Raw genomic sequence first — 26200 nt, 5'->3', positions numbered from 1 at the left:
TGACTCTCAGGAGCTCAGACACACCCAGGATCTCAGGATCACAGGATCTCAGCATCACAGGATCTTAGCATCATAGGATCACAGAGACACCTTGACTCTGAGGAGTTCTAACACTACCAGGATCACTGGAAGGCCAGGCTCCTTAGCAAGGGCAGGTATAACCAGATGGCGGGAGGCAAGCACAAGAACATACGCAACAGAAACCAAGGTTACTTGGCATCATCAGAACCCAATTCTCCCACCATAGCAAATCCTGGATACATCAACACACTTGAAAAGCAAAATTCAGATCTAAAATCACTTCTCACGATGATGATAGAGGACTTTAAGAAAGACACAAATAACTCAAATAACAAATAACAATAAAGAAATCACAAAGTGAGACAACCCTGGAGCTTGAAAACCTAGGAAAGAGATCAGGAATCATAGGTGCAAGCATCAACAACAGAATACAAGAGATAGAAGAGAGAATCTCAGGTGCAGAAGATACCATAGAAAACATTGACACAACAGTCAAAGAAAACACAAAAAGCAAAAAGCTCCTAACCCAAAACATCCAGGAAATCCAAGACACAGTGAGAAGACCAAGGTATAGAAGAGTGAAGATTCCCAACTTAAAGGGTCAGTAAATATCTTCAACAAAATTATAGAAGGAAACTTCCCTAACCTAAAGAAAGAGATGCCCATGAACATACAAGAAACCCACAGAACTCTAAATAGACTGGAATAGAAAAGAAATTCCTCCTGTCATATAATAATCAAAACACCAAATGAACTAAACAAAGAAAGAATATTAAAAGCAGTAAGGGAAAAAGGTCAAGTAACATTTAAAGGCAGGCCTATCAGAATTACACCAGACTTCTCACCAGAGGCTATGAAAGCTAGAAGATCCTGAACTGATGTCATATAGATCCTAAGAGAACACAAATGCCAGCCCAGACTACTATACCCAGCAAAACTCTCAATTACCATAGATGGAGAAACCAAATTTACACAGTTTTTTTTTCTTTTTTTTTTTTTCTTTTTTTTTTTTTTGGATTTGGTTTTTTCGAAACAGAGTTTCTCTATATAGCCCTGGCTGTCCTGAAGCTCATTCTATAGACCAGGCTGGCCTCTAACTCAGAAATCTGCCTGCCTCTGCCTCCCAGAGTGCTAGGATTACAGGCGTGTGCCACCACCACCCATCTTACACAGTATCTTTCTAAAAATCCAGCCCTTCAAAGGATAATAGATGGAAAACACCAACACAAGGACGGAAACTACACCCTAGAAAAAGCAAGAAAGCAATCTTTCAACAAACCCACACATAATTCCACCTCTAACAACAAAAATAACAGGAAGTAACAATCACTTTTCCTTAATATCTCTTAATATGAAAATTAATATTACCAACATATCCTAGTCGATTGAAATTCAAAAATATGAGGAATTAGAAATTTGTTGGCTGTCATCCAGTGGTCTCTCTAATTTGGTAACTGGAGAGATATGTCCAGTATCGTACAATCCATATACACTTTCTGCTTATTTGTACGTGACATTATGTGGTACAAGTGTCTTGCCTTATACCATATAATGGTCTTGAAATCATGCTTCTCTTATCTCAGCCTATTAGTAGAATTTGATGGTTTATTTGATTAGTTTATTTGATGGTTTTACACTATACTATGGTTTTCAGAACAGCTTACATATTTCAAAAATATTTATACAGCCAAAAGAAACAGACAATTCATTCTTTTGTAAGAGAACAACAAAGAGTGAGACTGAATGTTTTGCTTGATATTTATAATTATTGTATCAATTTTGAAGAAGATGGCCTTATAAGTTACTCTTTTTCTGGGATGAATGCTTTTCAGAATCATCACAGCCAAAGAACCAGAATCTTACCCTCAACTAATGTCTGTGCCACCCTCCTAGCAGAACCATTGTTCATTGAAACAGTTGATGAATGACTTCATGGAGAGACCATCTTTATACACACACACCATTTCTTAAATAAATGTAACCTGTTCCCTGTGGGCTGAGAATGATGACAATCACTCAAGTCAAATAGCTTTGACCATAGCAGGAAATCTGTGTCCAAATAATTGTGCCTACAATTCATTCCTTGGTGCAGCAGAACTGTCAACTCTTAGCTCAGCTAACTATGGAGATAAAATCCTTTGGGGATGTAAGGGACATTGAAGTACAGCCTTATTACAATGAACTCCAATGTCTAAAAATTGTTCTTATTCTGGGTTTGTATCACAGAAAGAGTCAAGATTTTAAGCTCTGCTTAAAACAAAACAAACAAAAAGACTTTATCTTTTTATGTTCATTTAATAACATGTTCATCATTTTTATATGATTGGTATAAAAATACATATTGTGTTGAATATAATAAAAATTAAAAATTTAAAAAAAAAAAGGCAAAGAGAAAGGTTCCCAGGCATAGTGGAGCACACCTTTAATCCCAGCCCTTGGGAGGTGAGGCTATTTTGCGAGCCTGATGGCCTGGGTCCACACAGGAGGAGAGAGCTGCCCCTGCAGATTGTTCTTTGATAGCCCCATCTGTGCTGTGGCATGTGCACCCTGCCACCCCATACACATGCATTCATACACAGTGAAGACATCTTGCCCACAAAAAGTGGAGAAACATTATGCGTGTATAGGACACTTGTGCATCCAGGACTAGAGGTTGCTCTGGCTGAGTCTAGTGAGTGTCTGCGAGGCCCCGGGACATTATGATGCACTACTGTAGACTTTATAAACACTGACCCACAATTCCCAAAAGAAATCTTTTTCAATAATTAATATTGAGTTACTCTTTTTCACTCTATAAGCTTATTTTTTTTATATGTATGTAGTGTGGGCACATGAGTACATGTGAGATGGTGAGGGGCATGTGTGTGAGAGGGTGAGTGAGGGTGAACATGTCTCTTTGCTCTCATATTTCATCCTAGACGATATGAAAGACAGCTGTTCCCCTGGAGTGGCCCCATTCTCTGATCAGACAGACCCTCTTTGGCAGAGTAGCCTTTGTGTGAAGTGCTCCAGACCAAGCCAAGCCCCTGCGGGGAACTCTAAACACTGAGTGGTCTTCTTGCTTGGCTGTTATTGCCTGGACAGCCTGCTTTGAAAAAGAAATCTGACAGGCCCAGGTCATGTGTTTATCCTAAGGCTGGCCATTCCAGGCTCGTGTTTTGGAGTGTTGAGGTTATGTCCAGCCAGCCTCGTGTGTGGTAATCAAACACAGGTGGAGACCATCTGTCGGGGTCTGTCCCTCCTCAGCCAAGTAAGAGCTGGCTTGCCCACCACAGAGCTGGCTTAGAAACCACCCTATGTGGAGACAGATGGCCTGCACATGTATGTGTGCGCATGAGTGCACAGTCATACATGTGTGTGCACACAGCTCTCTTCAGGGAAGCGATGTGGTGTGGGTGCAAATGACTCAGTGACTTGTCTTTCTGTGCTGTGGATTCTCTCCACTGTGCAGTATGGTCTATACTGTGTATGTTCCTTTAAGTCTGTTCCTCAAGTTTTTGTGGTTAGAAATCATGTATTTTCCTTGGCCTGAGATGAAAGCCCTGGAATAATCGTCTAATGCACTTTACAAAGCTGTCTCTAATTGGAGGCTGCTTGAGATCTTCCATTTGCCCTAGTGACCCATCTCTCTGTGTAGAGTTTTGTTTAGTTGATTTTTGAGACAGGGTTGTGCAGCTCTGGGTCGCCTAGAGCCCACTGAGTTCTCTCTACCTTTCCAGTGCTAAGGCAAAAGGCTGTGCACTACCATGCCCCTACCTCTCTGCAGAGTTGCAAAGTCAATCTCTAATAACTCTGGATTTTCACACTCTTCCAAATCTGGGGTCTCCCAAACCTGGGGTCTCCGGGAGGCATCCTCGATGTACATAGCTGTTGCCTCAGACTCTGTGTGGACTTGACCTCAACATTGGCAATTCATCAGGGAACAAATAGTGTAAATGGTATCACTTTAAGCAACTTGTAGCCTTGTCTTCAAAAATCCACATGTGTAGTTCTAAATACATTCTGCTTCGCACATGGTAACCAAAGAAATAAGAAAGCCACACACATTTCCTGTAACTGTGATGATTTCTAAAGATGTCTCTTTAGCCAGAAAGGCAGCTTCTCAGAGTCATCTTTCTGACAGTTGAAGGGAACTGTACCCCCTGCGCATGCCCAAGCACACAGAGCCCGAGCTGGGACTCGTGGCAGCTCCTGAGGCTCGGGGTTTCCTTCCACCCAGTCCCCATCCAGCCTCTGGGGGTGATGACCAGGAAGGATGCTGCAAGGGGGTCTAGGGCCGAACCGCCATCATGTCTTCAGCGTGCAAGGGGTGTGAGGAAGGTATCAGCCGTCATTTTAGCTTATGGTTTGTGTTTGTATGCTGGGAGTTTACATGTGTGTAATCATTGCGGTTCATGTTTGTACAAGATATAATTACTCAGAATTACATGATGAACGTATTTCAGCTCCTCACCCCTCTCATCTTGGCAAGCTTTGTGGGGCTCTTGGGGACTCCTCCCAGGACACCTCCCTCACCTGAGTAGGGATGGCACCCTACCAGCCACGTTCTGCTCTTGGATGACATTGCTTCTCTGCCTAGCAGTGATCTGTTTCAGGGACTTCCCTGGGACTCAGGGCTCCTGAGTGCTTCCTAACATATAAAAGGCAGGCATTCAGATCTCATGCTTACAGTCACCCTGAGGAGTGTGGCCACAGAAACTGTAATTCTCCCCATTCTGTTGCTGTTCTGCTATGGGGTCCAGTGACTGAGGGGTGTTCGATGACCTTGGGATGAGAGGGCCCTCTCAGGATTTCATTCTGCCTTGGGACCTGACTCAAGTGCTCATTCAGGAAGCCAGTGAGTGCATCCAAGAGTCCTGGTGCACTGGAGTCCCGGAATCCCCAGAAGTAGGCTGGAAGAAGGCTGTCTTCACAGAGCACACTGCTGTATTGTTGGATCACAGGATATATATCCTTAGCACATTCAGTGGGTGCTAACTAATGGTTTGAGTAAATGAGGAAAATAAGGGAGATTTTCAGTATTGGTTCCTCTATTATATAAAAAGAATATCTAGAACCACAAAAATCTGGAAGATATAACTCAAAAAAAAAAAGTGTAGGAGTTAGGCCGGGCTGACATCATACATATACACCCTCAGCTCACCAGAGGGTAAAGAGGGCTTTGGAGAGACTTCTTCCCCCTGGGATTTCCATTGAGTTTGTTTTACATTTTCGTGATTTTCGTGTAGGGACACCACACAAAGACTTTGCAGAACTTTGTCCTATGGTAGTTAAACTGAAAACATTCATTCCTTTCAGGTTTACAGGAACAGACGGACCAAGTGGATTTGGCTTTGAATTGACATTTCGTCTGAAGAGAGAAACTGGGGAGTCCGCCCCACCAACATGGCCAGCAGAGCTGATGCAGGGCCTAGCCCGATATGTCTTCCAGTCAGGTAATAGCCCAGAGGTCTGCGTGCTTGTCCTGGGACCGTCAGCTTGACGGGCTTCGGGAACTTGCAGGTATATTGTGATGTCTATAGAGTCCTGTTGTGGGTGGACTCTAGCAGAGAGAGATTATGTCAGTGTCCTGGTACCCTGAGACTTTGTTTCTGTCTGTCACCATTAACCTGTTTCCTGTTCCCAGTGGCCTGGTTATCTCTGTGTGTTTGCAGGCCTCAAGCACACAGACTAATCTTGGCTCAGTCTGGAAAAATAGTAGACTGGAGCTTGTACCCTTCCCTCACAGGGCAGAGGGGATGCTAAAATAAGAACTGAATTAGATTATTCCAATGCCCTCCAAGAGATTGTCCTTTGCTCCCACTGCCCGCTGGGGACTGCTGCAATGGATCTTGGGTAAGGCCTTTGTGCTGGGAATGTTGTTCTTATTTTCTTAGGTCACTCTGCCAGAACCCTCCAGCCTGTGGAGGCCTCAGAGCTCCTGAATATTCTCTGTGGCTAATGTTCAGGGAGTTCCGAGTACTTATGTGACCTAGATTCTGTTTCTTTGATTTAATATGTAGCCTGCTTCCTCCTGCCCTTCCCATCCTTTCCTTCCTAACATAATGGCCTTGGGAAGCCTGAAAGTCACTGTGAAGATCCACCTCTCTTAGCCTCTAAGTGCTGGGATTATAGGAAGCATGTAAGCCTAGGTGTGTGTATGTGTGTGTGTGTGTGTGTGTGTGTGTGTGTGAGAGAGAGAGAGAGAGAGAGAGAGAGAGAGAGAGAGAGAAACAGACAGACAGAGACAGAGAGGCAGAGAGAGTGTGTGTTTTGACAGAGATGAACTTGGGGCCTTAGACATAATGGCCAGTGCTCTGACACTGACCCATATGCAGCCATCCGTCTGTATTTTTATTTTGAGCAGTATCTCATTAAGTTGTCCACACTGACCTTGCACTTGATCTTCAGCCTGATTATAGGCCTGTGCCAACACAAAGGTCTAACTTTGAAAATAGATTTTCTTTGATGTAAATTTTGATATGCTGCTGGAATAGGGCTCTAAAGATGAGGCAACTTCTTGCTTGTAGAAACAGGTACTCTGGCCACTGTTAATATATTTACTAGTGTGCCTGCTTAGGTAGACGGAGATCAGAGAAATATAAAAAATAGATGTTACAAAATCGCAGTCATTTCTAATGTGAAGTCATTTTGAAGTTATAATGCAAATCAGTGGAAAATAGTGTCTTATTTGTAAATACTTATTCACATACAGAATAAATTTCACTAGTGACTGCTTTATTTTACAACCCCCGCCCTCCTACTCCCCGCCCCCCAGCCCTTTTCTTTTGACAGAGTCTTGATATATAGCCCAAGCTGTTCAAATCCTTTTTAACTGGTTAAAAAGGTGATGGTGGTGCACACTTTTAATTCCAACACTTAGGAGGCAGAGGCAGTATCTGTGACTTTGAGGCCAGTCTGGTCTACAAAGAGATTTCCCAGCACAGCCAGGGGTACATAGAGAAACCTTGTGTCAAAACCAAAAAAGGAGAAACGGTGATTAGAAGACTAGGGAAGTAGCTCATTAGGTAAAGGCACTTGCTACTGTGCTGGTCTCCTGAGTTGGATCCCTGGAACCCACACAGTAGAAGGAGAGAACCAACTCTTTTAAGTTGTCCTCAGATCTGCATGTGTATGGCAGGGCACGTGTGCCCACATACTTATACACACAAATAAATGTAATTTATTACATTAAAAAAGGGAGCTGATAAGATGGCTTAGTGGGTAAAGGTGCTTACTGCCGAGCCCGAGTCTGATTCTTAGAAGCCAGATGGTGGACAGAACCAGCTCTCCTAGATTGTCCTTGCACTTCCACATGTGTGTTGTGACATGCACCTTCATCCTCAGTAAATAATGCGCTACTTTAAAAAAGTTGTTAGGAGACAAGAACTCAAAAGATTCATTCTACAGATTACGTATTTATTGATAGGAAAAAGATGGACTGGTTAATTCTTATGGCCATTCTTATGGAAGACCTGAGTTCAGTTCCCAGCATGGGCATGGTAGCTCACAGCCTCCTGTAACTCTAAGTCCCAGGGGAGCCAACTCCTTTTTCTAGCCTTTTTCTTAGGCCTCTGTAAGAGCTGAGAGAATTTATGGGTGTATAGACATACATGCAGACAAAGTACTCATACACATAACACAAAAATAAATATATCTTTGAGAAAGAAAGGCCTCAGCAGATGTCACCATGAGCCCCCAAAGGATCAAGCACAGCATCACTGCTTGACAGAGTGCTACTGCATGTGTGTGTGTGTGTGTGTGTGTGTGTGGGTGTGCGTCAGATGAGTAGCACCGTTCCGGGATCCAAGCATGAGGTCCAGCCAGATGTGGCCACACTGTGGGACATTCTACAGTACAGCCTCTGGATGCCTGTACCTAGTAGGACTGTGTGAGATTTACAGACACACTGTGGGTCATAGACAACACTTGATCCTTGATGGATACTTGTGGACAACTTGGAAAATGTGACTGTAGATTGTATGTCTAGTGCTAGCATCCCACTGCCATGAGATTGTTTTTTTTTTTTTTTTGTTTTGTTTTTTTTTCTTTTTCATGCTGGGGATGGAATATAGGTTTATATCAGCCTTACAGTCACAAAACACAAGATTGAGGTTAGTAACCATTCAAGATCACAGATCTTGTGGTGTGAAGGCAGTGAAGGGTGTGAAGGGGTGAGCCCACATAATGAATGAAATACACTTTACCCCAGCTTTGTAGTGATAGGAGCTGTGCAGACATCTGGTCTACCTGATGCCACAGGCTGTACATGAGAAATTTGAAAATCATCCATGTGGATAAATGCTGCTTGAACACATGGCTACTTGCTCAGTGTTACATAACACTAATGCTCAATAGGGCGACAGCCTGGAGGTCTTGGAAAAATGGATCTTTTTTTTTTTTTTGATTTGGTTTTTTCGAGGCAGGATTTCTCTGTATAGCCCTGGCTGTCCTGGAACTCTCTCTGTAGACCAGGCTGGCCTCAAACTCAGAAATCCGCCTGCCTCTGACTCCCAGAGTGCTAGGATTACAGGCATGCGCCACCACCGCCTGGCTCTTTTTTTTTTTTTTTTTTAAGCAGTTTTAAAAATCTCCCAAATCCTCTTAGATACAGCTTTTATGTTTTAAAATTTTTATGTGTGTCTTCAGCTCTACATGTGTTGGTGCACTTGTGTGTGGTACACTTGTGTTCTTGAGATAGGAGAACAACCGTAGCTGTAGTTCCCCAGGAGCTATCTGCCATATATATCTGAAGACTTACTATTATTGTATGCATATGTGTGACATGTATACCACATGTGTACCTGATGCCGTCAAAGGCCAGAAGGTATCAGATTTCATAGAACTGGAGTGACAGGCCTACTGTGTGTGCTAGAAACCAAATCTGAGTCTTATGTAAGATCAACCAAGTGCTCATAATCACTGAGCCATTTCTACAGCCCACACTTTATTTTTTGAGTCAGCATCTCTTGTTGGCCTGTGGATTACAGAGCCTTCCTGGCCTGCAAACCGAAATCTGCCTGTCTCTTCCCCCAAGTGGTAGAATCACAGATGTGTGCTAACACCTCCAGATTTTTCTTTTAAGTTTTTATTCATGAAATCTGTGTACAAAGTGCACATGTAACTGTATATGGAATGTTGCAGGATATTTGATCACACTGTGAACCCGAAGATTGTGTTATTTGCTGGAAAAAAAACAACAAACCTATTTCTAGTTGTAGTACATCTCAGCCCTTAGCACTCACCATCAATCCTAAACAACGAAGGTAAAGTTGGTTTGTAGAAGGAAGCACCATGTTTGAAAGTGATGTCTATTTGAGAGGCAGGTGAAGTGACAAAGAAAGGTTTGACAGAATAGGATCTGAACAACTCTCATGAGGAGAGAGAGAAAGGAGGCTACTTAGGGGAGAACAGCACAGAGGGAGGAGGAGGCAGCTTTACCTGGAGAGGTTTACAGAGAGAACAAGCTAGACACAAGTGGGGACAGAATGAGTCAGAGAATGACGAGGAGCCAGAAGACTGGAACAGATTGCCAGAGTTAGTTTGAGGCCAAGGCAGAGCAAAAAAAGAAGCCAAGAAAGAAGCCAGTTTGAATCAGTTGGCTTGGACAAGAGTTTGAGCCAGAACAGCTGAGTTGAATCAGCCAGAGATCAGAAAGAGCAAGGGTGAGCTTATTTAGCAGTAAGTCTCAGAGGCTGAGGCATTTAAACCTAGAATAGATTATATGGAGGCTGGAAGCTTAGGCCTAGGTTAGCAGGCTGAGGCAGTGAGCCTCAGAGGTGACAATTACTTCAGGCAAATAAAAGACAGTTTTACATGGAGTGATGAATTTTCATAAACTGAATAGTCCACATAACCCACACCCAAAACGAAGAAATAAGTTAGTCCTCCAGAAACCTCGAGAGGCCTGTGGGCTCATCACTGTTCTACCTGTCACACCCCACACCTGCAGCCTTGCCTGCCTTTGGTCATCTGCCATTATTTTTACTTGATCTTACTTGCTCTTCAAGACTGTATGGATCTGAAAGAAAGTGGGGGGAGGGAGAGAGAGGAAGAGCGAGAGAGATAGAAGAAAGAAAGACTATATGAACTGGAAAGAAAAGGAAGGAAGAGAGAGAAAGAGAGAGGAGAGAGAGAAAAGAAAAACAGACTATATAGATCAGCAAGTGGTTTGTGAAGTTGTGTGGTTTGATTGCAGGTTTGTTTGGCAATGTCTTGCTTTCTGTACTGTCTTGCCCTGTGGTGGAAACCAGCAGTAGTAATGCAGATACAGTTACTTGTTTTGTAGATAATGTTGTATACATCTAAAACTGAACTTGGTTGCCGGGCACTGGTGGCGCACGCCTGTAGTCCCAGCACTCTGGGAGGCAGAGGCAGGCAGATTTCTGAGTTCGAGGCCAGCCTGGTCTACAGAGTGAGTTCCAGGACAGCCGGGGCTACCCAGAGAAACCCTGTCTCGAAAAAAACTAAATCCAAAAAACCAAAATAAATAAGTAAATAAATAAATAAATAAATAAATAAATAAAACATAAAATAAAACTGAGCTTGGATCAGTGGTTGGTGTGGTGGGCTTTTTGATTTGTTTTTATTTTGTGTTCGTTTTTTTGAGACACAGGGTCTCACTAAATGCTCATACCTCCTAGGTGCTGGGGTCAAAGGTATGTGCCATCATACCTGGCTGTCCTTGATTTTATGTAGTTGATTTAGGGACTTGCCTTTTGTCTTAGTCAGGGTTTCTATTCCTGCACAAACATCACGACCAAGAAGCAAGTTGGGGAAGAGAGGGTTTATTCAGCTCACACTTCCACACTGCTGTTCATCACCAAAGGAAGTCAGTACAGGAACTCACACAGGGCAGGAACCTGGGTGCAGAAGTTGATTCAGAGGCCATGGAGGGGTGCTGCTTTCTTATAGAACCCAGACCCACCAGCCCAGGGATGGCACCATCCACAATGGGCTGGGCCCTCCCCCCTTGATCATTAATTGAGAAAATGCCTTACAGCTGGATCTCACAGAGGCATTTCCTCAAGAGAGACTCCTTTCTCTGTGATAATGCCAGCCTGTGTCAAGTTGACACACAAGCCAGTATACCTTGGAAACCCTGTTCTAAATGTAATAGACTCTGTAGTGGGGCCATATAGTAAACTTTGACTAGGGAGCAGAATCTCTATAGTATGATTGACTGTCCTTTAGATTAGATTTTGGTTTATCAGACTCTCAGAGTGGATTGTGTTCAGCTGATGATAGACCCCTCCTGTGGCTTGTAGCTGTCACTAAGCCCTGTGTGGTCACACTCTATCAGGGCACATATAATTGTATATCTAGGCCATATGTATGTATTCTTTCTTGGTGTGTGCACAGGTAATGGTCTCGGAATGTTGCCCGATGCTCTTGCCTTTCTCTTCTGTCCACTCCAAACGCATGAACGTCACACATGGCCCTCTTCCCTCTTCCAGCTGTGTGAGGACATGCTGAGCAGTGTATCTCAGATGAGTGTTGAGACCCACTTTTCCAGATCCAAACACTAGGCCAGTGGCCAGCAAGGGAAAGAGGTTGAACTCTGATGGGCATCGCGTGGGTACAGCAATATCCACACCGAGCCACCAGACCACAGCAGAGAGCCTCTCAAGTTTGCTCTCAAGCGTGTCAGGTGGGCCCTAACCTCAGCTCTGACCAGCCCCCTGGGAGGTGTGCTGAGAGGTGGAAGCTGAGGTGGGGCTGCAGCAGTGGTCTTGTTCCGCAGAGCGGCCTTCATCAGCCAGGAGCAACCGCAACAACACCAGCCCTGCTCCCAGCTCTCGGTTTGCAGACCGAGGTGGATGGTTGCTTTCCTCCCAGCACTTGTGTGTCAGTCCTGCAGAGCGAGCATTCCCATCGGTTCTACTTGTGTCATTTAACTACTATTGTTGCTGCCCGAGCTCAGATATAGCTCTGGGTCTCCCTCAGATCCCCCTCACCCTTACTTCCAACCACAGAAAGTGGGGAGGGGCCCTTAAGCCAAAGGGTAACTATTAGCAGAGAAAGAATGGGCGTGGCTCTGGCTGGCAGAATCAGTTGTTCACCGTGCAGTAGAGACAGGAGGGACTGGAACCTTCCGTGCTGTCTGGCAAGAGAGCAAGCTGTTACAAAGCAAGGCCAGCCACATATCGGTCTCCTCTGCTCGTGCCCAGTTCCCTTCCTGCTTCTGTCTTTTTGTTTTTGGGTTTTGAAATATGGTTTCTCTGTGTCATCCTGGCTGTCCTAAGACTAGCTCTGTAGACCAGGCTAACTTTGAATTCAGAGATCCACTTGCCTCTGCCTCCTGAGTGCTGGGATTAAAGGTGTGAGCCACCACTGCCCCGGCACCTTCCTGCTTTCTCTCTGTTACATTTGTTACTTCTCTTGCTGCTGTGACTGATACCTGACAGGAGCAGCTTGAGAGAGCAATGGGGTGTTTGACTGAAGGCGTCACAGAGATGTAAACTACAAGGACGCTGTAGCAGGAACACATGAAGTTTTGTTCACGGCAAACATAGGCTAGACCAGAGACTGGCTTAACCTTAAAGGCTTGTTCCTCGCGTCCTGTGCCCTAGTGTCCTCGTGTCCTGCTGCTACCTTCTGGGGACTAAGTGTTCAGCAGAGACGCCCCAGGGGATTATACACTTTCAGGAAGCATCAAAAGATGACGTGACACAGGAACCCCTCACCAGAATCATAGCACCTCCAGCTGTCAGGTCATAAGCCTGATAAACTTCCTTGCACTATAGGTGGGCCAGCCTCAGGTGTTTTGCTATATCAACACAAAGAGAATAAGGCATCAGGGGCCAAAGGAACGTTGCATAGTGGTCAAATCCTGGGACAGTACAAAAGTGCCATGAGGAGAGAAAACTGTTCTAATTGTGGGGCAGGCAGATGCCTTCTCGCCTGTGGACTTAGAATCAAATCTAGCCCCTGTGGAAGGCTTTAACTGTTTGGTCCGCTTGTTCTTTCTCAGCAGCTGGCCATTGGCAGCTCTTCTTGCCCACCCTCTGGGTTTCATTAGGAGGAAGCCCTGCCAACTCTGCCTCTGCAGGACTTGATTCCTGAGCTGTGCTTTAGAGTTCCGCTGCAGAGGGCACCTGCACTCAGTTCTGCCCCTGGCAGGTATTAACCACAAGTTCCAGGCCAGTTTGACTTGAGGTTTCAGAGAAACCCGTTGCCAACCCCTGTAATCAGCACAGTGGAAGGCCCAGTGCCCTCACTTGCTGCAACATCATGACAGTTCAGACTTAAATAGGGAGACAGAGTGACTGCAGCAGGGACCTTTTCCCGAGCCTCCAGATGGGGGCAACCGACAAGTTGAACTGTCTGTGGTACTGACAGACTGGCAGCACGGAATTGGTTCTTAAACTTTTCTCTTTTTCTGTTTATAAAGGAAATTGTAGTGGCAGAGGCAGGTCAGGCTCATACTTGCAGTTCAGAGGTGAAGGCAGGAGAGTCAGGAGTTTGAGATCATCCTTAACTACATAGTTCAGTGCCAGACTCCAGCTACACGAGACTCTATCTGAAAAGTAAAAGCAAACACATAAATAAAATAAATAGTAGTGCATTTTAAAACTCAACTAAACATGGCCTCCAGAATTCTCTAGGCTCAGCAGCTTCCGGCATGTCCCCCCAAGAACATCTGAGGAGCCAGCCCGGCCTTGCCATGGGGAAGGAGGGGCTGGTGGAAAAGAGCGTGTCCTCTCCGCATTGCTTTACTTGTGTGCCTGCTGCACACTGGGGGTCTACTGATGCTGGGGAAGCCGAAATGAAAGATGCAGTACTCTGTCCCAAGACGGAGGAGAAGGGATTCTGTCAGGGAGGCGCAAAGGGCTCCGGAAACATGAACGCAGTGGCAGCATTCAGATCTCAGGGTCGGCAAAGGACAGACTGGAGGCAAGAGGGAAGAGAAGACATTTTTGGCAGAGAGAAACAGCATGTGTGAGCCCTGGAGGAGGGAAAGAGCTTCCTCAGCCAGCTGAGGGCAGAGGCAAGGCCAGGCTGCACGGGCAGGCGGGTGGGCAGCTGGAGGTGCAGCCGGGATGGGAGAGTGCTGCGCCTTGAGGCAAGTCAGGACTGAGTCTGGAATTGATTCTAAGGCCGCCAGTGGAAAGCTACAAATGCCTTTTAAGGAGCGGGTGGGGGAGGAGGTGCTTGAGAGTGCAAACTTTGTTCCTTTTAATAAGATGTGCTTAGACTTGAGGTGCCTGCATTTTGATGTTCTCTCTCTCTCTCTCTCTCTCTCTCTCTCTCTCTCTCTCTCTCTGTGTGTGTGTGTGTGTGTGTGTGTATGTGTGTGTGTTTCACTACGTTGTATGGAGTTCACACTGAGTACCACGGAGGCCAGAACAAGGTGTCAGATCTTCCAGCACTGGAGTTACATGTGATTGTGAGCTGTCAGTGAGTGCTGGGAACTGAACCTAGGTCCTCTGGGAGAGCAACAAGTACTCTTCTAACCAGAAAACCATCCATCTCTCCAGCCCCTTACCTATATTTTGAGAGTGGTTCTTCCCCAGAAGGTGCTGAGGTTTAAAGTTAGAGCCCAGACATCACTTACAGATTTCATGTTCTGCCATCCTAGTCCTTGGGAGCCTTAGCTCAGGAGATCCTTTCCCCAAACGCTAACCACGAGGCCTGCAGCCTTCTCTTTCTCCAGGGCTGTGGTCCTTGCCCAAACAGTGCTCAGCAGCATCCCACAGGTCCCAAGGGGGGGTCGGGCTCTGCCTCCTCCTGTCTCCCCACCCCTAACAGACACACAGGGGACTCAGAGCCCGCCCAGGTCAGACCTTGCCCTGCCACAGATCCCCACCGGTTTGCTTCTCTCTAAGGCTCCACGTGAATATGGTGGTACTATCTGTGCCTCCGTGATGGCGGTGGTGATTCCTGCGTGGATGAGCTGCCCTCACCGCCCCAGCCTGCTAACCAAAGCCAAATGGGGCTGCCTGCTTCTATTAGCATCATTTTTCTTCCTCCTAGTCTTTTTGATTTTCCTGACATTTTCTTTCCCTTTGGCTGATTTATCCTCTTTTCTGGTTGCTATGGATCTGTAAAATATTTGCCCTTTCATCTGTTAGTAATACTGACCAACTGCAAGTCAAAACACTTTCTCTGAGTTTCCCAAGACTTTAGATTAATAGCTGAAAGATTGCATTCCTGCCATAGAAGGAAAACAGGTCAGTCCTCAGAAATGAGCGGGTGCTCCAAAGTCTAAGTGGTTTAGCCTGAGCTAATGAAGCTAAGCATTTGTAAGGAAGACTGAGAGCAAGGTCAGCAGTTGTAGCCCACAGGCCATATTCTTGTGACCACCTGCTTTATCCAGGAGACTCCACTGACGTGCTGTGCTTGTGCCACAACAGTAGAGTTAAATGATAGGGCTGGGATGCAGCTCAGTGGTAGAATACTTGTTTCACATGTGTGAGGACCCAAGTTCAGTCTTCAAACTCCAGAAAAGCAAAACCAACATTACATGGCCTTTAAAATCCACAGAAACTTAGTGTCTGGCCACTCTCAGCAGCCCAGCTTTTCACTTGGAAAATGCCTCCTACCTCTGCACTTGAGTATAGTATAGTATATAGTATAGTATAGTATAGTATAGTATAGTATAGTATAGTATAGTATAATATAATATAATATAGTTCAGAGTCTGAGGCTACAGAAGCTCTGAGGATGGAGTTGTCCTAGCTGTCTCCGGACCCCAGCCAGAGGGGTCAGTTGTAGCCTGGTTCTCTGAGGAGGGAGGGAGCACATCTCCCGCTGAGCTGCTGCTGGGACTAGAGCAAATTCTTTTGGCTTCCCAGGTCTGAGCTTTAGAACAAAGTGACTATTTAGCAGACAATAAGCTGAGATAACTCCCGAGGCTGCAGCTCTCATCTCTTCCCACTGTGCAGTCTTAATTGCCTAACTTCAAGGTGAAAGTGACTCCTTTGTTTCTGTCACCTGCATTTTAGGGATGCTCCCCGCAGGGGGCACTGTAGGCCACCGGCAAGAAGACAGCACAGCTGGAGAGTTGGGTGATGCAGCTAGACTTCTGACCACTTTGAAGGCTTATTTATTTATTTAAATTGTTTTTTGTTTGATGACCATGCCCATAGGTTTAGTGAAAACTGTGGAATGGTGCTGCAGGGGCCCAAGTGTCAGACTTCCTGGGTTCAAATCCCCAGGTCAGCAAGGTGAAATGCATAGAACCTTAGGTCAGAACTGTATGTCTCCTCAAAGGCATGACTATCCACCTGAGGAACAGTTTTAGATGTGGGGACTCCAGGTGCATGCCTGGCATCACACATGGGAGCGGTGACATTGTTCTCAGGGATTTGTTTTGGTTGTTGTTTATTTGGGTTTTTGAGACAGTCTCCTCTAACCCCAGCTGGCCTCGAAGTCATGGTGCAGTCAAAGATGATTTCGAGCTCTGATCCTCCTGCTTCCACCTCAGAACTCTAGGATTACAGGTGTATGCTTCCACACTCCCAGCACAATTAAAAGAAAAAAGAAATGAAAAGAAAGCTGGGCTGTATATTGGTGGGTCCCAGTTGTGCTAATAGCATGTCCTGGTGACACATGGGTGATGAAGGTAGTCACAGAGGCACTGATAGTGGGACGGGTGGGGTTAGGAGTCATTGCTGCTTCCTTTCTTGTATCTGCCTGCCATATTGGAATTTTCTACAGAGATGTGGTTTTATTATTAGCGGGGAAACACAAAGGGCTGGCTGCTGGCCTGCATTCTCTCTTCCAGCTCTGTAGGGTAGGGAATGACTAGCACCTGTAAGCCAGACACAGCCCTCCCTGACTCGGATGCCTGGGGCTGGACCTCACCACCAGTCAAGCCTTCCTTCTTGTCTCACTGGGAAGAATCAGTGGCAGGTATGACTGACTTTCCTTCCAGAGTTCTGATGAGGTGCCAGGAGCATGTCTGAGCCATCACGGAGCCCTCTCCAGGAAGCTAGCACCAGAGAGGAGAAGAGCCCTGTGGTGCTCTTCTAGGGAGATGGTGTTAGACATGTGGTCCCAGCCACTCAGGCCCCTGTGGGATCACCTGAGCCAGGCTGGGGATACCGTGAGACCAGCTGGACTCCACAGCAGCAACAAGGGCCCTGTTCTGCCGGATGCCCAAACCTCAGAGAAGCACTTCCCCCGGGTGCTCTTGGGAGCCAGTGGCCTCCCAAGTGCTGAGTCTACCTGCTCCGTGCAGACCTTGTTTGGATTTGATGATTTAGGAGAACAGGATGCTGTCAGCTTCCACTGGGTGTCTCTGGTTCTCATGAGTAGTGTGGTGACCTGACCTCTGAAGCCTTTGTCCTTTTCCTCTCTTCACTGGGTCACTCAGGTCACATACCTGATAGATTGATTGATGGGTTGGTTGCTTGGTTGGTTGGTTGCTTTACATCCCTACTGCTGCCCCCTCCCAGAGTCTACCCATCTGCCCTCCTCTTCCCCATCACACACTTGTTAATATCTGTCTTAGCTGGAGCATGTTAGGTTCCCTAATGTAACTTTATCCTTGTTTTGCTACAGCTAAGATACCCAGGTGATACAGGGAACATAAAAGGTGCGTCAGAGGACAGCAGGAAGAAGGAGGCAGCAGGGAGAGCAGGTTTTTCTGTGTAGCCCTGTTTGTCCTGGACTCAATTATGTAGACCAGGCTGGCCTCAAACTCACAGAAATCTACCTTTGATCCCAGGTGCTGGGATTAAAGGCATGTACATGTTGTTGTAATCGCTATTAATAACTCTATGAGTTCTTAATGTGACCAGGACAGCCCTTCAGTAATCAAGACAAAGTCCTATAGATTTACTATTCAGCTCTAGCACAATTATTGGATAGGTACTTAGCCTGAATCTGTTTTTCTGCCCTTGTCTGGCTGTTTCCCGGTTGTGCTCTCTAAGGCCTCGCTGTCTGAGTATCTGGGCCATCCATTTCTCCTCAGTCTGCCCTCCTGGTGCACTTCTTTCCACGAGTGCCCCGATGCATCCCATCGAATGGAGACCGCCTGCTCTCTCCATCTTTTTCCTTCTTCTCTCATTTTCCTTCTCTCTCCTTGTGGTCCCTACCTGCACCCTCCAGTCTGGTAACCAAAGTCCTGCCTACCTTTATTCTCTCCAGTAATGGGCTATAGTCACTTTTATTAACCAATCAGAGAATACATAGCAACACCAGATCAACCTCCAACATACACCATCATGCCCGGCCACATTTTTGCTAGGCAGTGGTGGCACATGCCTTTAATCCCAGCACTTGGAAGGCAGTGGCAAGTAGATTTCTGAGTTCGAGGCCAGGCCAGCCTGGTCTACAGAGTGAGTTCCAGGACAGCAGGGCTACACAGAGCAACCCTGTCTCAAAAAAATCAAAAAGTAAAAAAATTAAAAAAAATAAAAAAATAAAAATGTTATCTGGGCAGTGGTGGTACATAGCACTTGGGTAGTAGAGGCAGGCAGATTTCTGAGTTGAGACCAACCTGGTCTAGATAATGAGTTCTAGGACAGCGAGAGCTACATACAGAATACTTGGTGTGGGGGAGAGGGAGAGGGAGAGGGAGAGGGGAAGGGTAGGGAGGGGAAGAGAGGAGAGGAGAGAGGGGGAAAAAAATGATACCAAGGCCTGAATTCTTATCCCAGCCCAGAAAAAGCAAAAAGAAATGGGAATTTGGTTACCCATCCTCACAAGAAAGTGTGGCTGGCAAGATGGGCAAGGAGCTGACTGCCTGTCCTGGCTGGTTTGATGTCAACTTGACACAGGCTGGAGTTATCACAGAGAAAGGAACTTCACATTTGGGGAAGTGCCTCCATGAGATCCAGCTGTGGGGCATTTTCTTAATTAGTGATCAAGGAGGGAGGGCCCCTTGTGGATGGTGCCATCTCTGGGCTGGTGCTCTTGGGTTCTATAAGAGAGCAGGCTGAGCAAGCCAGGGGGAGGAAGCCAGTAAGTAACATCCCTCCATGGCCTCTGCATCAGCTCCTGCTTCCTGACCTGCTTGAGTTCCTGTCCTGACTTCCTTTAGTGATGAACTGCAATGTGGAAGTGTGAGCTCAATAAACCCTTTCCTCCCCAGCTTGCTTCTTGGTCCTGATGTTTGTGCAGGAATAGAAACTCTGACTAAGACAACTGCCAAACCCCTGAGGTAGATGATCAGATCCATAAGTTGTCCTCCAGTGGCCACTGTTCTCTCTCTCTCTCTCTCTCTCTCCCTCTCTCTCTCTCTCTCTCTCTCACACACACACACACACACACACACACACCAGTAAATGTGTTTTAACATGGGCTACAGGAGAAGAGACTCTCGGCTGCTGACTCTCTGCCTGTGTAACTGTTTACTTCAAATAAAAAGCAAGCATTGAGGAGCACCCAGCCGAGGCGGCCTCTGTCATTGTCATCCTCTGAGCTCGGCTCTGGACAGAAACTAGTCGGACAGTTCTACGAGGTGCTGTCCAGGATAAACACATGTTCTAGACCCATTGTCATCTTTGTGAAATCTTTGATGGTTTTTATTTTCGAGGCAGCATATCACTGTGTAGCTGAGGCTGGCCGGACAGTCACTGGAACCCTGGCCTGAAACTCATAAGCAGTCCCCATGCCTCAGCCTCCAAAGTCCTGGGATTACAGCTGTGCACCACACTGTCCAGTCTTGGGAATGAGTGAGTTCGGCTCAGAAGGGGTCTGTGACACCCGTGTATAGTGCCCCCTGCACAACAGTGCCATGGCAGACTCCATAATGTGCAAGGGTCGCATGTGTGCAGCCTGCAGCCGTGGCTCCTCAGCTGAGGACAGATTCCTAAAGTGGGTTGCCAGCTTATGCAGTCTGCACATTTATAGCTGGTGCCTCTGGCCAGCTGCCCTTTAAGAAGGAAGGCAAAGTCTCCAAAGTGTTGCTGGCTGGGACTGCTGCTGCACCCTCACCACCAGAAGCCAGGGCACCAAGGAAGGTGCTGTATCACTTTAAAGTCCACAGAGGACACAGGACTCTTCCAAGTCTTAGGGCTTCAAAGCTGCCGTGATTTCAGCATCAAGAATGTTCTCCAAGGCTAGAGACTTAACAACTCAGCAGAGCCTGGCCCTCAGCAAACCCTGCTTCCTGCCTTTAGCCTTAGTCCTCGCAAGGAGTCTGATCAAAGCACCAAAATACTATCACTAGTAACCATTACGGCCTCTTCCTTCAGTCAGGTCAACAAATAGAATTGCTTATGCGTCCTCTCCTTCCTTTATCTGAGAGTGGGAGGAACCTGAAGTACTTGGGACAGTGGGACGGATGGGCGGACACTAGAGTCTCGACTTTACCTCTGCACATTCGCCTGCTGTTGGTGACCAACAGCCCCTCTTAGGTGCCACACTTTTTTTAATTTTAAATTAAATTTATTTATATCAAACACTGCCCCCTTCCTGCTCCCTCCTCACAGAGGCCCTCCCCATCCCCATCCTCTTCTCTGAGAGGGTGGGTGCCCCCTCTGTATTCCACCCTGCTGGCGCATCCTCTCTCACAGAGGCCAGACTAGGCAGCCCCGTTGGGGAACCAATACCATAGGCTAGCCTCCAGCCCAGTTGATGGGAGGGGGGGTGCGTAGGCGCCACACTCTACATAGCAGATCCGAAGTGTACAGAAAGGGCTTGCTGTCAGGCTCTCACCGCCTCTGCACTGGGCAGTGGGTGAAGAATGCAGGAGAGGCCAGGGAACAGAGGCCTCTCTGGCAGTGCTGAGCCTTGACCCACAGCAGGTGCTTAGAGCTATTTGCCATCTTGCCATATGGCAAAGGATTTGCTGTTTCCTTTTGTGCTTTTTTTTCCTATTAATGGAATTTAACTAGAAAACTCTTAGCTATTCATCAGAGCTCAGAAATTTTTCCTAACATGGCTAGGCAGTGAGTAGATTTGTCGTCTCAGAAACTGCCCTGGTAAAGCTTGGGCAGTGTCCTGTGAGTAAAGCAATTTGTATATGGACTTGGCTGATTTGGGTACTTAAATAAGTGACCCAAAGGCCATTTTATTTTTGGGTGTTATCTTGCTTTATTCTGACAGGTCTCTGTATAGCCAAGGCTGATCTAAAACTCTGTGTAGCCCAGGATGTATCTGAACTCATGATCCTATAGTTTCAGGGTCTTGACTGCTGGAGTTAGAAGTTACACCTAGCACGGTGCAGCTTCATTATTTTTTGCTTTTAGAGTTCATTTCTAATTGTGTTTGGCGGTAGGTAAGGACATGTGTGTTGGATCCTCTTAGAGGATGTAACTCCTGAAGTTATAGGCAGATGTGAACCTCCAGATGTAGGTGCTAGGAATTGAACCTAGGTCCTTTTTGGAAGAGTAGCCAGTGCTTTTTACCACTGAGCTATCATCTCTCCAGCCCTAGGACTATGCCCTATTTTTAGTGCATAGGCTGAACATCTGGTAGATGAAATCAGTGGAGTTTTACTAGGAGTAGCCATTGACTGTGACTACAGGAATCTGAGCTCTAGGCAGCGGGGAGCGTCCTGCCTGGCTCACAGGGATCAGGGACCCACATTGTCTCTGCCAGCCCTGGAGACTTATTTGGGGCACAGGCCTACATAACTGCAGTGTATTGAGCTCCCTTGACTGTGCACAGGGTTTTCTGTGTAGTCAATCCTCTTTCTGAGACTGACTTTCAGCAAGAGGAAGGAAGCTAGAGAGGGAGAAGTTTTTGTTGCTTTGGTTTGGTTTTTTCAGACAGGGTCTCAGTGTGTAAACTTGTCTGAATTGGAACTCATTATGTGGAGCAGGCTGGCCTCTCTCTACCTTCCAAATGCCTGGGTTAAAGGTGTGGAGCATCATGCCCCGGTGGAATCATGCCCCGGTGGAGTGCAGGGTTTCCTAGGGTCACAGCTCTGTAGCTGCTGTGGTTAGCTTTCTGGTCCTTTCCAACTCCTATGGGTTGATGAGTTGATGGCGAGCAGACGAACCTAGAAGGAATAGAAAAGGGTCTCAAAAATCCTGCTGCATCTGCCTCCTGAGTTCTGGGTTACAGGCTTGCCCTTCCCAATCTTCCTCCTGATTACTGATATGTGCATGGTCGTTTCTCCTTTTGGAATCTTCAGCCTCATTTAGCCAACTTAATATCAGGAACCCCACTCAAACGAACGTTTCAAGTTTCAGAGTTTTCAAAAGGTGGCCCAGTGGAGCTGGAGGAGGAGGTGCTTTCTTGTGCCTCTGCACCAGGTGGAAGAACTTCATAGCTGCCTCCTATCTGCAGCTGCTCAGCTATGAAAGATTGAGCGGCCTTTTCCTACAGAGGATCCCGCTGACCATCCATATAGACAGTCTGTGCACACAGTGTGTTTGCTCGTTTTGTTCCTATTTCTTAAAGAATGGTTCTACCCTATCCCTTCTCTGGTAGAGTCTGTTTGGAAGCCCTGCAGTGGGGCTGCTGTGTGCACGTGTGCAGAAAGGCAGGGGTGCAAGTTTGTACAACTGAACTTCAAACTCCATAGCGGCACATCTTTCCTTCTTCCTACAGAAACTTAAGTGTTAACACAGAGTTAGTTACCCAGAGCGTACTTTGATTTTGCTCCTGCGTGATGTGTGCACGTCCTCACATTCAGCTGCTTTCCCTGAGTGAACCTGTAAGACAGAGCTCTTGCCTGTGGCTTGGGGATTTGTGTGTGTGTGTGTGTGTGTGTGTGTGTGTGTGTGTGTATACGCGCGCGCGCGCGCGTGTTTGGGGGTGCTCAGGCTCCTGCTGAGGTGCTCACTCACAGCTGTATTTGATCCCTTTGAGGGAAAGGACAGGACTGGTCTTCCTCAGCAGGGTGGGAGTGTGCTGTCCTCTGTTGATGGGTAAGTGCTCTCAGAGGGAGGTGGAGGCTGACTAGAGAGGGGTCTTAGGACCCCGACCACAGCCTAGGACCCCTTAATATCAGTGCTAGGTCAACCCCTTCCCCAAATGAGGTTAGTATTGCATAGGTCTTTAGGGAAATGCCCTTACCTAAACTTTCAAAATCAGGGTGAACTTCGGGAGAGATGCAGTGGGGGCGGTCAGGGAACCCAGTCAGGGATGTGTGGACTTGGCAGAGCCAAGAGGAGTGGCTTTGAGCTTTATTCCCCTCACTGCCTCAGCCAGGCCTGGTTAAAGCAGCAACCTCTGGGGAGTCATGTTGCTTGTTCCAATCTATATATGTGTGGCCTACTGGACTTAAGTGCATGTGAGGAGTGTGGGTGTGGTTGCGAGTGTGCCACTGCACACATAGAGGCCAGACAACAACTTGGGGGGGGATGTTGCTTTTTCTTCCACCATGTAGGTTCATCAGGCTTGTTGGCCCCTCAGTCATATTTCTTGCTTGTTACTGTCTGTCCCCTAGAAGGCCTGTGATCATCGTCCTAGGGTGCTCAAAACAGTACTGGGAGAAAGGAACATTTGCTTCAGTCACACAACACCCCAAAAGATCATTATCTTCCCTCCAACTCTAAGCACCTCACTTCTAAGGGCCGATGGGTGTGGAGCCATACTTTTTCCATGTAGACCAGTGTGACTGTACTGTTACACACAACGGGGGCAGCCAGCCCATTGTGTTCCAGGGTTAGGATGACTTAGGAACCCTTGGAGAATATATTCACTTTTCCTCAGTGTTTCAATGGCAGAGCTAATTATTTTTCAAACAATAGCTGTTTCCTGAAACCCATTTCCTAGATTTTGCTAGTCTGTTATATTCTGGCCAGTCAGGCTTCAGAGCACTGTGACTACACTGGACTGCAGGGGCGTGGGGGGAGGGCAATCTGAGGTGCCCTTGAGAGATTTTACACTCACTCAGTCAGCACTAGACTTGCAAGCATGCACACACACATACACACACACACACACACACAGACACACACACGTGTGAAGAGATTTGCCAGGCAGTAGTTACTGAGAGATGTTCATGTGGATTCATGAGCTCTTTCAACCAGGGCAGGGCACTGGCAGGAACTGGCTTTCTTTCCGTTCTCTACAATCCTGAATACAGCTTTCAGAGAGGGCTGAGCTCTGCTAGCCGACTGTGGTCTTTCATGTAACCTGAAGGTTCACAGGAAGGAAGGGATAAAAAACCTTTTCCCAGCCCCTGCTAGGAATGACCTTTTACAGACCAGGCCTGACCCCAGGGATTTCCAGTCCCTCTTGGTGAGGAGGCTTCGGAAACCAGAGAGGGAATGAGCCCCTCTAGCTCCTGGCTGGACAGCTGGGCCTCCAACCAAGGCTTTATTAGCATTTGAAAACAGCTCTGAAGGGCCAGAGCTTCCTGGGCCTAGCACTGAGACCTGTGGTGGCTTCCCACAGAATAGGGCCAAGTGTCCAGGGCATAAAGACCAGGATGGACTCAAGAATAAGCCCTTTGTGGTTTTGTCCTTAACTTGAAAACTGTGACCAAACCTCTTTGATTGTTAAGAAAGACTGTTTTTGGCCACTACAGACCACGCGTTCTCTGGAAAGTTCTGTTAGTGTGTTATGCTCTCTGAACATTTATTGCAAAGTGAGGCTTTCTGTTGACCCCTGAATTCAGCTATGGTTTCTGTAGGCTTGGCCACACACATGCTTAGAGCAGGGTGTGTCTGTGGCCCCAGAGCAGCCACAGCTGAGACTCTTTGCCTGGGTCTCTTCATTACTTCCGAATTAAGGCTGAACACAGTGCTTAATCTTATTGAAGCAGTCTGGGTTTGCAACCATTTGTTTTTAAATTGGAGTCAATAATGGTTGATGAAAGCCATAGTTTAAACCTTTCCACCCTTCTCCAGTCTAAAACCTTGCCTGGTTTGTAGTGGTTCCTATCTGAGCCCTGGGACAAGCCTGCAGGGTTCGACCATCTGTTTCGTAAATCAGGAGCAATGGTGCCACCTACTGGGCTCTTCCTATTACCACAGGCTCAATGGCTGCCCTGTTTTCTGGCAAATACACATTGACTGATGGGGAGTGAGTGTCTGTGGTAGTTCTTCAGTACATGGCGGTGGTGTACTGAGTATAGACCAGGAACCTAGATTAGAAACTGTGATTGGGCAATTAGTCTAAGGCTACAACTAGTAAGGGGCAAAGGCCTCCAAATTCCAGAGTGCCGCAGTCAGCTCTTAGAGCCACCAGAATTCTTGCAGCACTGTTAATTTTGTCTGAGTTTAATATGGCTTCTTAGTCCTTATACAGCACTGTGAACCATGTTCATTCCCAGTTTTCAATAATCTGGCAACAGTATCAGCTGGAACATAATGAGTTTCTTTCATTGTATTGTTTTGAAGAGGTCTGATTTTACTCAATGTCAACTAAACAATACTGATTCTTCAGATCCTTTTCCTCATTTAGTATGATGATATAGGGTGGTTTTTAAAAAGAAGTATTTTTTATTTATACTCATAAGTAAGATAAATTTTATTTATTTATTTATTTATTTATTTATTTATTTGTGCCACTGCCTGCTCTTAGAGCCACCAGAGTTCTTACAGCACTGTTAATTTTGTCTGAGTTTAAAATGACTTCTTAATCTTTATACAGCATTGTGAACCATGATCATTCACATTTTTCTTTTTTTTGAAGAATCATTTATTATATGTACATGAGTACACTGTAGCTGTCTTCACACACATGGGAAAAAGGTATCAGATCCCATTACAGATGGTTGTGAGCCATCATGTGTTTGCTGAGAATTGAACTCAGAATTTCTGGAAGAGCAGTCAGTGCTTTTAATCACTGAGTCATCTCTCCACCCCCTAAAGTTTGTTTTTTAAAATGCATTTGTTGTGGTGGGAATGTTTAGTAGAATACATGCCTAATGTGTATGTCTTGTGTTCCATCCCCAGCACTGTAAAGAAAGTCAGTTTGAGTAAAATTAGATTAGTTTAGGTGCAGAAGAGCTGGCTTAGCTGTTGTTAGTGCTTTCTGCTCTTGCAGAAGATCCAGGTATGATTCCCAGTGCCAACATGGCACTCACCGCTATCTATAACTCCAGTTCCAGGGGATCTGGCATCTTCTTCTCTTCTTCTAGGGCACTGCATACATATGGCACATATACAGTCATGCAGGCAAAAAGTCAGATAAAGAGCTAGAGAGATAGCCGGTGGTGGTGGCACATGTCTTTAATCCCAGCACTCTGGGAGGCAGAGGCAGGTGAATTTCTGAATTCGAGGCCAGCCTGGTCTACAGAGTGAGTTCCAGGACAACTGGGGCTATACAGAGAAACCCTGTCTCGAAAAAACCAAATCCACCCCCCCCCCAAAAAAAAGAAGAAGAGCTGGAGAGATGGCTCAGC

General features: G+C 46.4%; 1 protein-coding gene across 2 annotated transcripts in view; it reads left to right on the top strand.

The window, feature by feature from the left end:
* Sufu (SUFU negative regulator of hedgehog signaling) overlaps nucleotides 1-26200 on the top strand; it is a 92585-nt gene that overhangs the window by 25680 nt on the left and 40705 nt on the right. For both annotated transcript variants that reach the window (XM_052184520.1, XM_052184511.1), the window contains exon 3: nucleotides 5320-5456. In XM_052184520.1, the coding sequence (XP_052040480.1) occupies nucleotides 5320-5456 (137 nt within the window). The remainder of the gene's footprint in view (nucleotides 1-5319; nucleotides 5457-26200) is intronic.

This window comes from Apodemus sylvaticus, chromosome 1, assembly GCF_947179515.1.
Source record: "Apodemus sylvaticus chromosome 1, mApoSyl1.1, whole genome shotgun sequence".
Lineage (NCBI taxonomy): Eukaryota > Metazoa > Chordata > Mammalia > Rodentia > Muridae > Apodemus > Apodemus sylvaticus.
This window is presented reverse-complemented; position numbering and strand designations above follow the sequence as displayed.